Consider the following 16,034-nt stretch of genomic DNA (forward strand, 5'->3'; position numbering starts at 1 on the left):
CAAAAAGAATTATAAAGTTATTGAAGTATAAATTGAATTATCATCAATTTTGTATATGCAAAGGTATTATATAAAAATTAAATAATGGATTTATGAATCCCAAGGCTATTCTATGTGTTTTTTAAGAATGAAAAAGTGTTCCAATTTCTTATTCAAACCAGAATGGGTCTTCTTGTTGAGCATCAGTCCTGTGTCGTTCAATAGTTTCAGCTCATTAATTAGCTTTTTATCCGTAGCACCTGGCTCGCTATACATCACAATTGTTTCGTAGCGGTTGACTAAATTCTTGATCTCGTCTGAGCTTATGTCAACCTCGACACCTTTGAGCTGTTGCAGTTGGTATACAGAAGACACTTCTTCCGATTGCTTATAAACAATTTTCAAAATAAGTTGATTTAACATTAGATTCAAATCATTATTGTTCGAGATTTTGGTAACTGAGTTTTTAAGACCTTCAATTTTCACATTATGGGGCATTCTTTCCAAGATTGTAATGGGATCATAGTATGAGTTTGATTGGTCGTCGGCACATTCTATGAGAGCTTTGATGAAGTTTGGTTTTTGCACAGAGTAATCAAGAAGAATAGACCAGGCTTCTTTATCATTTTGGTGTTTAGCAAATTTTATTGCCTTCTCCGGATCGTCCAATTCATTTATGATTAGCATCAACGCTTTTTTGTTTTCGCCAATCTTACCCAATAAATAAACTAGTTCTTCGACGAAATCATTTTCCTCACAGAGTCTTATAGCTTCATCTATATCATATTTGCTATACTTGGTTAAAAATGGAAGAAGTTTTGGTCTATCAAAGTTGGCATATAGCTTTATTCTCTCGTTTCCGAAAGGATACGAAAGATACTCATCTACTGCTGCTAATTTTTCTAGGTAGAAGTAGTTTATAAATTCCAAATGGTTATCAAACATAAGCTGAATTATATCCCCTGTGGTAATTTCATGTCTGTTTTCAACCAAAATATCAATTATATCTGCTAATTTCTCACCCAAATCCTGAACTGGTAACTCTTCGATTTCTTTTGATTTAAACCGCAAAGTTATTATACGTGGAATATCATTTTTGAAATTTGTAAGTAGATGATTGGAGGCTAAAAATGAAATAAGATTATAATCACGTAGATGTATCAAATGAGGAACAGCCTTGATGGGGTTGAACGATTTAACGTACAATTCAGTTAGTGATTTCCTCAATTTATCATTCGAATCATCACGTTCCAACAATTCTTCCAATTTTGCTTGAATCAGTTTTATATCATAAAGGTCGGGGTCCCAATTAATAAGTCTATAAAAAGTGTCATTATCGTCAATTTTGGATAACCAGTATTCCAAAATAGTATTATATATGTTATGGGGTAAATTCAACTTGGCATTAGTCGGAATGATATCAGTTAATTCTTTAATATGATTTGATTTGATGAAGATGTCTGCCCAAATTGACCACTGGGAAGTCACTTCCTTAACATAGTTATCCATTTCCTCAGTCAGCAGAATATCTGAACGTCCAGTCAAAATGGTACTTTTGGTATCTGCTTCAGGTAAATCTTCTAAATTCAACCAAAGTAGTTCTTTTAGGAAATCAGACGCTTCTTCCCAATTATCTAAAGTGATTAAACTATCTACGTATTGGGTACCAAAATTGAGTCTTTTAATTGGGGAGACTAAATGTTGACTAATATTCCAAGCATCAAAGAATCTTCGTTTTTCGAGATACCAATTCAACCTATCATCCAATTGAGTCTCTTGAGCGATAACACCATCTTTCGCGCTCATGATAAAATAGCTAGGAGTCTTTTCGCCTATATGAGAGCCCAAAAGGTAATCATTTAATCCTAAACCTTGTATATTTTTGAGCCCAATTTCCTCCTCGTGTTCAATATCTCCTGATGCAGAGTTAACAAGCTTTAAATCTGGAGGTGGGAATGACATTTTATTAGTATGGGGATCCCTTTCCGGAGTATTATAAGTTAGAATCATCCATAGATCATCTTTGAAACTGGATATACCAGCAATTAAACTATCAAACTTGAAAATATGTTCGACTTCAATTTTTTTTTCCTGAACGGCTCGAAAGGATATGGTGTTTGATGACAGGAGTATTTTACTTTTAACTGACCGCGTTTGAGTCAGCACATTATCGCCATCATCTACTGACTTGATGGACACTCTTAAAGACCATATATGATCAGCCCATGCAATCAATATTCTATCAACTTCAGGAAAGTGTACTCTTGGCCAATATAAATCACTCCTAGGTGAATTGTCGGGTTTTTTTATTGTAGATATGACTCTTTTCGTTGTGATATGATAGACGGTAATACCAGCATCACTCATCCATAATATTAAGTCATCAATTTTTTGAATAGAAACAATTGGGCCCTTATCTTGATCGAGAATGACATCAGATCTTTGACCCAACCAGTTTTTAGAAGAATAAATAACTTTACCACTCATCCCTCCGCTGATGAAACTTCTACTTCTGTGATAATTCTGGTCCAATATGACCGCATGAATAGGTCTCTTGAAATCAAATGCAACAATGTCCTTCTCATCTTCAATTGAACCTATAACAATTGTACCGTCCATCGATCCTGATGCGAAGAATTTCCCATCTGTATATAAAGATAAAACAGATGCCCTGTGGGCCTTGAACGTCCTGATTGTAGTGAAATCAGGTCTTGTAATATGTATTAGACCCGAGTGAGTGGCGAATATGAAGACTGATTCGTGAAACGTACTGGTAGATAGAGCATCACGTACAAAAAAGTTGGCTGGAAGCTTATTCACCCGAATGTACTTTAATTTTGGAGGTTCATCTTCATCTTCGTCTTTATCTTCTTCATTGTCACTTTCTTCGGATAATTCTTCGTCACTTCCAATATCATAACTTTTATCCACCCGCGAACCAACACCATCAGTGGTACAAGAGTCAATCGTTGTGTCGGGATCTTCATTGACACTCCCACTATCATAACTCTCTGTATCCATTGTATTTCCATTAGGTAGCGACAGCTTTAGCGTTTCAATGGTATGATTATCGTCGCTTTCTGTACCAAAAGCCCTCTTCTCAGACACACCGTCGTCTTCTGCCATTGTGAAGTGTAGAGAAAGCTAGGATTACTTGATGCTCAATGACCTTATTATGAATTCCTTTCTTATCCCTCACTGGAAAACAAATTATGAAGAAACACAAACTAATGCGAGTGACTGATTATCAACTGTACCAAAAAAAAATTTGTAAAGCAGGTTAATCTCAACAATTTGAGCCTTTACTCATCTTCTTACCGATGCCTACTGCTACTAAAGGTGTGTTGGTTCAATGCGATCCTTCCATTAAAGCGTTGATTCTCCAGATTGATTCCAAGACACCGGGGATTGTTATTGAAGAGTTGGATGAGACTCACTTAATTATCAAGCAAGATCAAGTTCAAAGTATCAAGAATGATTTGAACAAACTACTTTCCAAGAATATCTACGACCCCTTTGACGAACAATAGTGATACGATGCAATTTACTGTTTATCGAAACGTATGGTTTGAAAGAGACTTCATGACTAATACATTTATTACTTAATGTTGTGCTGGTTCTTGTTCATTTGGAGAAATTGATTCAGGAAGAACTTCAGCATCATTTTCGGGTACTTCGTTCAATATATCTTCATTGAATTCGATTGTATTTTCCTTTTCATCGTCTTCATCGTATAGACCCGAGACTAATTCGTTGATGAAGTTTAAGAGGGTATCAACTTCCATGATGTCTTCGAAAGTTTTTTGAATGGTTTGATTTGTATGATTATTTTCCAAGGTTGTGTAAAACTTTTGATAGGTTGATAATATCAAATTTGATAAGCCATCCATTAAAAATTTGATTATTATAGTGTCATCAATAAATAATTTAATTTCTTTATAAATTTTAGGTAATTCAATTATAAGATTATCTCTGAATTTAAGAGTATTTTGTAATGGATCAGATAAATTTGATTTTTCATTTAAAATAGGTTCTCCGATTTTGTTGGCACATTCTGTGATGAATTCTTGAACTGCGTTATTAAGTTCTAATTCGATTTCATATTTAGCATCTATCATATTGTTAATAACTTTTGGAACAGATTTTTTCGCCAATTCAATAAGACCACCCTTTTCATTGATATTATAACTAAATTCACCTTTTCTGAAAATTTGATAAATTTCATTAAACCCACTGGTGAAATCAAGAGTGGTTTCAGTTCTCACATATTGTATATCAAAATTATTTAATTGATTCTGTAAGATGATTAAGTTTTTCAAGTAATACAATTTTGCTCCTAACGGACCAAGATAGCTCAATGCCAATTTATATGCACCAGTTTTCAAAATGTGAATACAACTGTGAACGATGTAATGAGCCAAGTCATCGAAAACTATTGAATTTAATAATTCATAAATATTCGATAAAATTGTTAGAGCTTTCCCCAATGGTAAATATAAGTCAGGGAAAAGATTTTGATCAAATTCGCTATCAAGAGGATCTTTGGTCGTCCCATTCGCTTTATTAGAGCTACTACTAATTCGTTTACGATAACCAAATTTCAAATCCTCGACTTTGGGCTTATAATTAGCCAATTTATCATCAACATAAATTTGAATTCTAAAAATGATTCTTGATTGGACATCACGAAGTATAGGCTCGAAAAGTTCTCCATAGTTGATTTTCAGAGAGTAAGAAGATGAGTACGTAGAATAATTGGCAGTGACCATAGACTGGGACAAAGATACATCATCTTCAAACTCATAATATTTCTGTAGTAAAATGGTGAGTTCGCATAAACTAACAATATTTGATTCTCTTAATATTTTATGTCGCAAGTCATCATATAACGGATCGATTAAACTTTTGAAATGGTCATAAAGGCCATTTTTCAAAAATACTTGCTGATGTTGAGGGTAGTCCAAGTACTTGAAAAATTTTGAAAATAAATTAAATTCTTTCTCGATAATGTTTTTAAAAAACGAGATATTATTTTGGCAATACTGGACTAATTCTTCCGGTGATTCTTTTTGATTCTTTTGTTGATTAATCTTATCCCATATGTATGGACTTAAAAATGTTAATCTCATTTTAAAATATTGCAGCAAAATGTCGTCTAATAAACCTTGATATTCATCATGATTGGGGATTCTCTTAACTATTTCACCAACTAGGTTTGGAAATTGATAAAAACGTTCATAGTCATTAGAATCATTTTCTTGTATGTGATCAGAAAACTCATTAAACAAAAATATATCCATAGTAAGGCTCGAATTCGAAGTATTAGTCTTATTTTTGGTTAAAGCTTCAGTTATCTTATTGTTAAGGCTTCTTAAATCTTCAATCAAATATGTCCGTATTAAAGTTAATGCTCTAGTAGTACATTGTCTGTATCTAATCTTGTAAAACTCATATTCTTTAAAATCAGAATGAAGATCGAGAAAACTGATGGATTCATCTAACTGGACTAAAATATCCCTGAATCTTTGTTTTTTTATGAAATAATTACCTGGTCTTGATAAGCTTTTTGTGATTGAATCTAAAGGTTCGAAAGCACTCATCAATACGTCAATATCCTCTATAGTTTGTTGGTATTTTTGTTGTTGATTCAATAATTCAGTTGACTGGTTAGCAAAATCCACGGTGTCTTTGGAAACCTTATTATACTGTATCGTCAAAGAATCTAAAGTGTTTAATATATACTTATTGTCATCGATAAGTTCATTAACGTTTTCGATATTGATCGCACAATTGTCGGCAAAGTTAAGAATAAAATCATCCGGGACTTCGTTTATTACAGCCAAATCATCGTGGTCAAGCACGCTATTGTAATTGTAAGTTTCAATATGGTTCAGCCATAACACTTCTGATTCTTTCTCACTAAACGGGAATAATACACATGACTGGTCATCCGAACTCGATGTTTCTCGGCTTGAATAGGAAAATGACTTGGACCTGCGTGAAACCATTAAGTTGGTAAGCGCATTTCTTGACAATTGATTTGCTGTTACGGTATTTTCAGCATTCTTTCCAATTGGTGAATCTTTCTTGGAATTATTGCCCAAGTTTAAAACTTCTTCCTCGTATGACGGTACATCACTAGCAATCTTTTGGACTATGGATTTGCTTCTTCCCCTAGGCATATTTATTGACTTCGAGTGACTCCAGCGCAATTAGAATTTAAGTGGTTTCACTGAAAAGGCCAGATCGATAGAGGTTTTGGAAAAAAAAAATATACTACTTTGGTTTCTATACACAGGACGTTGAGCCTATGGCAGCCTCCGTACATCTCGATCAATAGGTGTATTTTTTCCGTTTTCACTCACTGACTATTTTTCAAAAAGCCTGATAAATGGTTAAAGTCAGGCATTTTACCACGGTTAGATATGGAGGATCCAAGAGAGCATGTTGAGGATGATTACAATCAATTGACTGAGGACTCTAGTGACGAACTAGCTGATTTGGAGAAGGAGTTCGAGATGAAAAGACAGAAGATTCTTGCTAAAAAAGCGGCAGCTAAAAAATCAAAAAGAGAAGTTGAAGTAAATTCCACACCAACCAAAACTCCTAAGGTAGAAGGAGAGGGTGGGCTTGATAAGACAGTCAAATCCGAACCAGGGGCTATGGAAAATAATGCTGGTGAATCCTTACTTGTAGGTAGATCACCCGATATTAAGACTACAGATACTCTAAAGAAAGAACAAGGAAACAAACGTTTGAATAAAGAAAATGACAATAAGCATGCAATAAAACAAGGTGTCAGTACCAGAGAGAGCAATTGGAGGGATCTCGAGAAGTCGTATGAGCCCAATCCATATAAAACTAATCCATATAAGCCCAATCAATATAATACTAACCAGCATTCAAGGAAACCGGCACAACCAAGTAATTTTGCTGCTAAACTCCTAGCGGCACGACAGCTGGAAGATACCACTGCCAAAATCGACTATTCAGTACGTGAGTATTCCTTTGAAGGTTTACCTCCGAGAGAAAATATTCTGGTTGATGAAATAGACGTGTATTCGTCTTTGAAATTGATGAAAAGGTATATTAAGAAGGAAGATTTATTTGAACACTTGAAGAATGTGAAGATACTAAGAATTGATAAGTTGTTGGCCAAAGTTCAACCTCCAAAGTATGAGGAGCCTATGTATCTGAATTGGTGCTTTATTGGAATTTTATTACAAAAAAGTGAACCAAAATTGACTAAAAATGTTAATCCGACCAAATTTATGAGACTCACAATTGGTAATTTTAACAATAGCATAGAATTGATGATATTTGGAGATGCGTTTAATAAATATTGGAAATTACAAAAGGGAGAAGTTATCGGAATACTCAATCCAGAAGTTAAGAAATTGGGTAAAGGTTTTTCATTAGGATTGAAAGATAATAATGAGAGTATTATTGAAATTGGGTATAGTAAGGATTTTGGTTATTGTGAATCAACTACTAAGGAGCAGAAAAAGTGTCGAATGGTGATTGATAAAAGTAAAACCAGTCTTTGCATATACCATGAGAATCAGAAATATCAGATGAGTGGAAGAATGGAATTAAATGGGAGTGTAGGAGCCCGAAATCCAATTGAGCTAGAGAAGAAGCTAAACAGAAAACGAACTTGGGAATCAATAGAGAATATGTCAACATATAATGAAGTTACCAGTACTCACGTATCGTATGAAGGAGGCAGGTTGAGTAAAGATTATGATGACCCCAAGTTAATAGTTGATAATAAAACCAAACGGAAAAGACTAGATCAAGAAAGAAGTAATCAATTATTAGAGGCCAAATTAATGGGCTCTAAAAATTCTTTAGCTAAAACATTAGGTATTATAAAGAAGGAAGAAGCACGAGAATCAAATTTGAAAAAACAAGGTCTAGACGATCATAAACAAGCATTCAATAATTCATTATTAACCAAGATTGGATTTGATCCAACCATCATGCAAAATCAAAACCAAGTTGATGAAATATACAAAAGTCCAACCAAGAAAAGAAATGAATTATCAAAAGACTTAAAAGAATTATACGAAATCAGTAATAATAAACGAAACTCAAGAGAACTAACCAGCTCCAAACAAGAAAGGCTTGACAAAAGGAAAAAATGGAACGAGAATATTGAAAACTTACAAAAATATAAAGGAGTTCACAAGAAGCCTCCAGTATACGAGGATGAATCAAAGAATGAAGCATCACCAAGAAGAACAAATCGAGTCATATCAAGTGACGAAGAAGACGAAGTCCATGCACCCAAAGGTCGTCATTTGCTCAAGGAGGAAATGGACAACGAAGAAAGTTTGATAGATAACGACTCGGCCAGTGATGACAGCATCGAATTCGATATTGGTAATGATTTCTACAAAAACTTACTCAGAAAGTAGCCTCCCATGGAATCCATCCTCTCTTGCTCAAGAATAAGACGATCCAACGGTCTGTCTGGATGTGGGGACTCCAATACCCTTGGATTATCCATCAGGTACCCTTACACGAGTATACAAATTATTTTCACAAGATGGTCATTCTACAGACCCATCCAATGAAAGCTCCTACAATATGGATGATATGTACTATTCTTTCATATGACAAATACCTAGGGAGTGGGGATCATACAAGCAAGGGTATACTCAAAGACTAAATAAGTAAAAAAGGGACAAAAAAGATGGCCTGCGATATGGATCCCCCTCTTCAACGCCTAACAAAACAAAAAAAAAATTTTGTCAGAATGAGAAGAAGACAAACAAAGAAAGAAACGCACTGCTTTCAATGCAAATGCATATGGAAATGGAAGGATGTGAAGACGAAAATCGAACAGTGGTAAGCAAATGAGGAAAAATGGCCCAAAAATACTTGTTGGGATGGCAAGAGTTTGTACACTGAAGGATGAATTGAAAAAAAAAAAATACGGGTTAGAATCAAAAGGTGAAAGCAGGTTATTTCTCAATCCAATTCACATGAAAAAATTGATCTACACTATCATCCTAATATAAATGAATAAATATCCACATATTTTATAGACTAAAGAGGGATTTTAGAATTGGTTTTTTTCTTGTTAATAAGGGATTGTTTTTCTAGTTGACTCAGTTGGATAAGATACCTGAATATATACGAGGAATTATGTCTGCGGCTTCTGAACAGCTCAAGCAACATCTTGATGGGGTTGCACCCTATCTTACCCAATGGTATGTTTTGGTACCATTGGCGTTTTTGATTATATTTATTGCACATAAAATAAAGGTTTATAACTTTAAAAAGAAGTATGGATGTGAAGATTGCACGAGATATACCCAGGGTTTATTCATGATACCAGCTCTTATTGATTTATTGAAGTATAAGAAGCAAGGTTCAATGATTGATTATATTTATGAGATTTTCATTTCTACCGGTAACACTTTCTATATCAAGTTGGTGGGGGTTTACGTTCAGTTTACCGTGGACCCCGAAAATATTAAGGCAGTTTTGGCTACTCAATTTAACGATTTTGCCCTTGGTAGTAGACATGCTCATTTTGCTCCATTATTAGGAGACGGTATTTTCACCTTGGACTTTGAAGGTTGGAAAAACTCCAGGGCCATGTTAAGACCTCAATTTTCAAGAGAACAGGTTGCTCATGTTAAGTCTTTGGAACCTCATATTCAAAGATTGGCTAAGCATATTCGTAACTCTAAAGGTGATACCATAGATATGCAGGTTTTATTCCATAAGTTAACTATGGATACTGCTACTGAATTTTTATTTGGTGAATCTGTTTCAACCTTATCTGATGCATCTATTGGTGAAGAACCTCCAGTCAATTTTGAAGGTAGATTAGATTTTGCCGATGCTTTTACTATTGCTCAAAGTTATTTATCGACTCGTGCTTATTCCCAATTCTTGTACTTTTTAATTAATGGTCCTGAATTTAGAAAGGCTAATGCTAGAGTTCATAAAACCACTCAATATTATATTCGTGAAGCTTTAAAGACTGATCCTGAAGATTTGGAAAAAAAATCTGCTGGGGGTTATACCTTTTTATATGAATTGGTTAAACAAACCAGAGATCCAAAAATTTTACAAGATCAAGCTCTTAATATCTTATTGGCTGGTCGTGATACTACTGCTGGTTTATTATCTTTCACTTTACTTGAATTATCAAGAAATAAACGTATTTTTGAAAAATTGAAGAAGGAAATTTATGAAAATTTTGGTTCTGGGGAAGATTCCCGTCTTGAAGAAATTAGTTTTGAAACTTTGAAAAAATGTGAATATCTTAAGTTTGTTATTAATGAAGCTTTGAGATTATACCCTTCAGTTCCAGTTAATTTCAGAGTGGCCACTAGAGACACTACCTTACCTCGTGGTGGTGGTGCTGATGGTACTAAACCAGTTTATATTCCAAAAGGTACGACTGTGGCTTACTCGGTCTATACCACTCACAGATTGAAGGAGTACTATGGTGAAGACGCTCTTGAATTCAAACCTGAAAGATGGGCTGATATTAAGAGAATTGGTTGGGCTTATGTTCCTTTCAATGGTGGTCCTCGTATTTGCTTGGGTCAACAATTTGCTTTAACCGAAGCTTCTTATGTCATTACAAGATTGATTCAATTGTTCCCAAACTTGGAATGTAGGGATACTGACTACCCACCAAAGAAGAATGTACAATTAACCATGTGTTTACAAAATGGTTGTCAAGTTTCAATGTCTTGAGTTTATGTGTTTTGCAATCTTTGTTTTATTTATTCTTTTCATAACTTAAAATTAATGACAAAAAAATTGGAAAAAAAAAAAAAACATTTCCATAGTTATATTCATTATTTTTTATATATATTCCATACACATTGTAATTGTTAAGCAGTTTATTATTGTATTGGTAGCAAGGTTAATAATCACAAGTCGGTAATTGGGTGGGTAAGATGTCGCGGTGGAGCAAATGTCGTGGGCAGCCGGGGTCGCGACATTTCAACTGCTTTTTTAGCGATGAGTGAAAAATTACCAGTTCGTTAAAGTAAGCAATTGCTGAAAGATAATGTCAGATTATAAGAAACAAAAAACTGAACCTTCAATGCTTAGAATCTGTACTCATTCCGGTAGTTTCCATGCCGATGAATCTCTTGCTGTTTACATGGTGAGACTTTTGCCCCGTTATAATAATGCTCAACTTATAAGATCCAGAAATCCAACCGATTGGGAATCAAGCGATTTAGTGATTGATGTTGGAGGAAAATATGACGGTGGATCTAAATGGTTCGATCACCACCAACGTGAATTTAATGAAACTTTCAACTCGAACTTCCAAACCAAATTATCCTCTGCAGGTTTGATTTATAAACATTTTGGTAAAGAAATTATCCAACACGTTTTAAAATTATCAAATAATGAAGATATCGAATTATTATACTTAAAAGTTTATAAAGAGTTCATCGAAGCTTTAGATGCCAATGACAATGGTATCAACAATTATTCGAAAGAAGCTGAAGAAAACAAGAAATTCAGTGATAAAAATATTACTTTACCAGCCATAATATCGAAACTCAATCCAAGTTGGAACACTAATCCAACCGATGAAGATTTTGATAAGGCTTTTGAAACTAGTTCCAAGTTAATGGGTGATGTTTTCATCAATTTATTGGATGGCTACGGTAAATCTTGGTTACCTGCCAGATCAATCGTGGAAGATGCCTTTAATAATAGACTCGACGTTGACAAATCGGGTGAAATCTTGGTTTTGGGCCAATTCTGCCCTTGGAAAGAGCATTTATATCAAATTGAAAAAGAAAACGATGCTCAAGGTCTCATCAAATTTGTTTTATTCAAAGATTCTTCCGACAAATGGAGAATCTCAACCGTTTCGGTCACTTCTACTAGCTTTGAATTTAGATTGGGCTTACCAGAAGCTTGGAGAGGTATCAGAGACGAAGAATTATCCAAACTCACTGGTGTCCCTGGTTGTATTTTTGTCCATGCTGCCGGTTTCATTGGTGGTGCAAACTCCCAAGAATCGGTCTTGGAACTTGCCAAAAAGTCTTTGGCCGCTGCTAAATAATTTTTTTAGTTATTTATTTACTTAGTTATTTATTTTACTTAGTTATTTATTTTACTTAGTTATTTATTTATTACTAGTTCTTCACTCATTAACCTGTAGGTCCGTGCTAATATTGTAAATATTAGTATTCATTCAGTTTTAGCCAAGTAAGTCTCGATGCCCAATTGCTGCAAAACGTGGTACAGCCGTCTCGATCTCCAACAAGATCCTCCTCCATCTCTTCTACAATAACCACCACCAACTGCTTACTTGTAATGAACTCTACCTAGTGGTCTTATCTTGAAAGATTCCGGCTTATCTCTATCGTCCTACGAAAAGAGGAAAAAAAAATAAAAAAAATGCACAAAAAAAGGCTTCTCTACCGCATCATCACCAAAAAAAAAGCTTTTTTTTTGCTACATCGACTGGAAAATTATAAAAGGCTAAACGGTTCCAGCCGGGTCGTTTTCTGTTTCAATTTTTTTTTTCAAAATTTCTTAGTGATTACTGCAAATTTTGATCGTTTCACGTTTTGCAAAGGTTTGCTGTTGACTTTCGTGGCCACGATAACATATTTTAGATCAATTCCTTATTGATTTACTCGTGGTTCTCTTCTTTCTTTTTCAAAAATTTTTCGCTAAGTTTTCAAAATAAAGTCTTCTAGCTCGGTATCTCGACAATCAGAACAAGATGTGCCTTATGTTAGTGATGAAGTTGAAGTTCAAGGCGGTCAAGAATCGAAGTATGTAAGAGCTGATGCCTATGAAGAACCGTATCGTTGCTCTATTCAAGATGTTGCCGAAGCATATAAAACTAATTTAGATTATGGGTTGACCAATGATCAAATTGGAGACATTCGTAACAAATATGGTGCTAATAATTTAGGGAAAGAACAGAAAATTTCTGTTGTGGCCATTTTTGCCCATCAAGTCTTCAATGCAATGATTTTGGTTTTAATTATCTCCATGGTTATTGCTTTGGCTATTAAGGATTGGATTTCAGGAGGGGTTATTGCTTTTGTTGTTTTCATTAATATCTTTGTTGGTTTTATTCAAGAATTTCAAGCAGAGAAAACTATGGGATCTTTACGTTCCTTAAGTTCTCCAACTGCTAGAGTTTTGAGAAATGGTGAAGAAGCGGTTATTAATGCTGAAGATGTTATTCCTGGTGATATTATTCATATTAAAGTTGGTGATACTGTCCCCGCTGATATTAGAATTGTTGACTCCATGAATTTGGAAACTGATGAAGCGTTATTAACTGGTGAATCTTTACCAGTTGCTAAAAATCATAAAGAATGTTACTTTGATACTTCTGTTCCAGTTCCTGTTGGTGATCGTTTAAATATGGCTTACTCTTCCTCGATTGTTTCTAAAGGTCGTGCTTCTGGGATTGTTGTTAGAACCGGTATTTCGACTGAAGTTGGTAAAATTGCTGATTCTTTAAAATCTCACGATAATAAAGTATTTGTTAAACCAGATGAAAATACTAGTTTCTTCCTGGCCGTTTGGAAATCGTTTCTTAATGTGATTGGAAATGTTTTAGGTACTAACGTTGGTACTCCATTGCAAAAGAAAATGTCATGGTTAGCCATTATTTTATTTTGGATCGCCGTTGTTTTTGCTATTGTTGTTATGTCTACTCAAAAAATGGATGTTAATAAACAAGTTGCTATTTATGCCATTTGTGTTGCCTTATCTATGATTCCTTCTTCTTTGATTGTTGTTTTGACTATTACTATGGCTATAGGTGCTCAAGTTATGGTTAAAAGAAATGTAATTGTCAGAAAATTGGATTCATTAGAATCTTTAGGTAGCGTGGATGATATTTGCTCGGATAAAACTGGTACTCTAACCATGGGTAAAATGATTGCTAAAAAACTTTGGATTCCTGGACTTGGAACTTATGCTGTTTCAAACTCTAATGAAGTTTTCAATCCAACAGTTGGTGATTTATCGTATAATAAAAATTCTCCTCATTACATAAAAGAAAGTGATGAAGAATTTGATTTTACTACTAAATTACCTTCTCCTGAACCATCTCGTTTCAAGAATTGGCTTACCACTGCAACATTGGCAAACATTTCTACTGTTAACCAAGTTACAAAAGAAGATTCAAGCGAACGAGTTTGGGAAGCTCATGGTGATGCTACTGAGATTGCTATCAATGTTTTCACTACTAGATTGAATTATACCAGATCTAATTTGATTGAAGATGAATCTTTGGAGCATATCAACGAATTTCCATTCGATTCCTCCACTAAAAAAATGTCTGCCATTTATGCAAAAAAGAATTCTTCAACTGCTACTGTTTATACCAAGGGGGCTGTTGAAAGAGTCTTGAGTATTTGTAAATATTGGTATGGTGTTAATGGACCTTCAAGTCAAACCGAATTGGTTCCTCTTTCTGAAACTGATAAGGAATTAATTGAGGCTAATATGAATGCTTTATCTATTGAAGGTTTGAGGGTTTTGGCTTTTGCTCAAAGAGAATGTAATATGGATAAAGAAAATACCCAGAGCCGTGATGAAATTGAATCTAATCTTATTTTCATTGGTTTAATTGGTATTTATGATCCTCCAAGACCCGAAACAGCACATTCAGTTAAACTATGTCACCGTGCTGGTATCAATGTTCATATGTTGACTGGTGATATGTTGGGAACTGCTCGTGCCATTGCTCAAGAAGTTGGTATATTACCTCGAAATCTCTATCATTATGGTGATGATGTTATTGCTGCCATGTGTATGACAGCTAATGAATTTGATTCTTTAACTGATGAACAAATCGATGCTCTTCCTATTTTACCTTTGGTTGTTGCTCGTTGTGCTCCTCAAACTAAGGTTAGGGTTATCGAAGCATTACATCGCCGTAAGAGATTCGTAGCAATGACTGGTGATGGTGTGAATGATTCACCATCTTTGAAGAAAGCTGATGTTGGTATTGCTATGGGATTAAATGGTTCTGATGTCGCTAAAGACGCTTCAGATATTGTTTTAACTGATGATAATTTTGCTTCTATTTTAAACGCTATTGAAGAAGGTCGAAGAATGTCTGCCAATATTCAAAAGTTTGTTTTGCAACTTTTAGCTGAAAATGTTGCTCAAGCATTATATCTAATTATCGGGTTAGCATTTAAAGATCATGAAGGATTTTCTGTATTTCCATTATCTCCTGTTGAAGTATTATGGATTATCGTAGTAACTTCTTGTTTCCCAGCTATGGGGTTGGGTCAAGAAAAGGCTAGTTCAGATCTTCTTGATGTTCCACCTACCAGCTCTATCTTCACTACTGAATTAATTATTGATATGTTTGCTTATGGTTTCTGGATGGCATGTTGTTGTTTAATTTGTTTTGTGACAATTATTTTTGGCAAGGGAAACGGCGAACTAGGTACCAATTGTAATGACTCTTCAGGATCTAGTTGTGACTTAGTTTTCCAAGGACGTTCTGGTGCTTTTGCTGCATTTACCTGGTGTGCCCTTTTATTATCTTGGGAATGTCTCCATATTCGTTTTTCCTTCTTCAGAATGAGACCAGAACTGGAAAAGCCATGGTATAGCCAATTAGCTGGTGATTTATGGGAAAACCAGTTCTTGTTTTGGTCAGTTATAGCTGCATTCTGTTCAGTTTTCCCCGTTGTATACATACCAGTAATTAACGATATCGTATTTTTGCATAACCCTATTGGATATGAATGGGGGGTTGCAATTGGATTTACCGTATTGTTTTTCATCGGTTGTGAAGGCTGGAAATGGTTCAAGAGAATCTACCTTCGTAAATTCACTTCTAATCCACATATTGGATCAACTGAAAATGACCCTTTCAAAGAGTACTCAACATTTTCAAAATCCAATACCATGGATGTTTAAACTATTTCCTATTTCTGATATTTTTAATTCTTGATTGATATTTGCATTAACGAAGGCTGTGATCAATTAAAGTACAAATCTTTCATTTTTGTTTTTTTGTCAGAATAATAATTCCTTTCAAAGGGAATTTTGCTCTGTCTATT

General features: G+C 34.6%; 7 protein-coding genes across 7 annotated transcripts; 5 read left to right on the plus strand and 2 right to left on the minus strand.

The window, feature by feature from the left end:
* Positions 1-58: 58 nt before the first annotated feature.
* On the minus strand, positions 59-3,070 carry VPS41 (Vps41p). Its single transcript, XM_020219580.1, has one exon. It carries the CDS (start codon positions 2,998-3,000, stop codon positions 106-108), a length of 2,895 nt encoding a protein of 964 aa, XP_020077952.1. The 5' UTR covers positions 3,001-3,070; the 3' UTR covers positions 59-105.
* Positions 3,071-3,299: 229 nt separating this feature from the next.
* HYPBUDRAFT_120746 (TFIIH complex subunit) lies at positions 3,300-3,822 on the plus strand (the record flags this gene model as incomplete). Its single annotated transcript, XM_020219246.1, has 1 exon — positions 3,300-3,822. One exon carries the CDS (start codon positions 3,300-3,302, stop codon positions 3,507-3,509), a length of 210 nt encoding a protein of 69 aa, XP_020077953.1. The 3' UTR covers positions 3,510-3,822.
* On the minus strand, positions 3,582-6,161 carry SEC34 (Golgi transport complex subunit; the record flags this gene model as incomplete). The annotated part of the gene is made up of 1 exon (XM_020223470.1): positions 3,582-6,161. One exon carries the CDS (start codon positions 6,159-6,161, stop codon positions 3,582-3,584), a length of 2,580 nt encoding a protein of 859 aa, XP_020077954.1.
* Positions 6,162-6,404: 243 nt separating this feature from the next.
* Positions 6,405-8,399, plus strand: HYPBUDRAFT_147416 (uncharacterized protein; the record flags this gene model as incomplete). Its single annotated transcript, XM_020220050.1, has 1 exon — positions 6,405-8,399. The coding sequence occupies one exon, from the start codon at positions 6,405-6,407 to the stop codon at positions 8,397-8,399; it is 1,995 nt and encodes a 664-aa protein (XP_020077955.1).
* A 733-nt stretch (positions 8,400-9,132) lies between these two features.
* On the plus strand, positions 9,133-10,704 carry HYPBUDRAFT_147417 (cytochrome P450; the record flags this gene model as incomplete). Its single annotated transcript, XM_020220051.1, has 1 exon — positions 9,133-10,704. The coding sequence occupies one exon, from the start codon at positions 9,133-9,135 to the stop codon at positions 10,702-10,704; it is 1,572 nt and encodes a 523-aa protein (XP_020077956.1).
* Positions 10,705-10,858: 154 nt separating this feature from the next.
* HYPBUDRAFT_152169 (uncharacterized protein) lies at positions 10,859-12,120 on the plus strand. Its single transcript, XM_020220868.1, has one exon. It carries the CDS (start codon positions 11,024-11,026, stop codon positions 12,038-12,040), a length of 1,017 nt encoding a protein of 338 aa, XP_020077957.1. The 5' UTR covers positions 10,859-11,023; the 3' UTR covers positions 12,041-12,120.
* Positions 12,121-12,499: 379 nt separating this feature from the next.
* On the plus strand, positions 12,500-15,963 carry HYPBUDRAFT_152170 (Na+ ATPase). Its single transcript, XM_020220869.1, has one exon. It carries the CDS (start codon positions 12,985-12,987, stop codon positions 15,889-15,891), a length of 2,907 nt encoding a protein of 968 aa, XP_020077958.1. The 5' UTR covers positions 12,500-12,984; the 3' UTR covers positions 15,892-15,963.
* The last annotated feature ends 71 nt before the right edge of the window (positions 15,964-16,034 follow it).

The sequence above is a fragment of the Hyphopichia burtonii genome (genome assembly GCF_001661395.1).
Source record: "Hyphopichia burtonii NRRL Y-1933 unplaced genomic scaffold HYPBUscaffold_2, whole genome shotgun sequence".
NCBI classification, from domain to species: domain Eukaryota; kingdom Fungi; phylum Ascomycota; class Pichiomycetes; order Serinales; family Debaryomycetaceae; genus Hyphopichia; species Hyphopichia burtonii.

Coding starts and splice junctions, on each gene's coding strand:
- HYPBUDRAFT_152169 (XM_020220868.1), top strand. CDS start 11,024: ATGTCAGATTATAAGAAACAAAAAACTGAACCTTCAATGCTTAGAATC.
- HYPBUDRAFT_152170 (XM_020220869.1), top strand. CDS start 12,985: ATGGTTATTGCTTTGGCTATTAAGGATTGGATTTCAGGAGGGGTTATT.
- VPS41 (XM_020219580.1), bottom strand. CDS start 3,000: ATGGATACAGAGAGTTATGATAGTGGGAGTGTCAATGAAGATCCCGAC.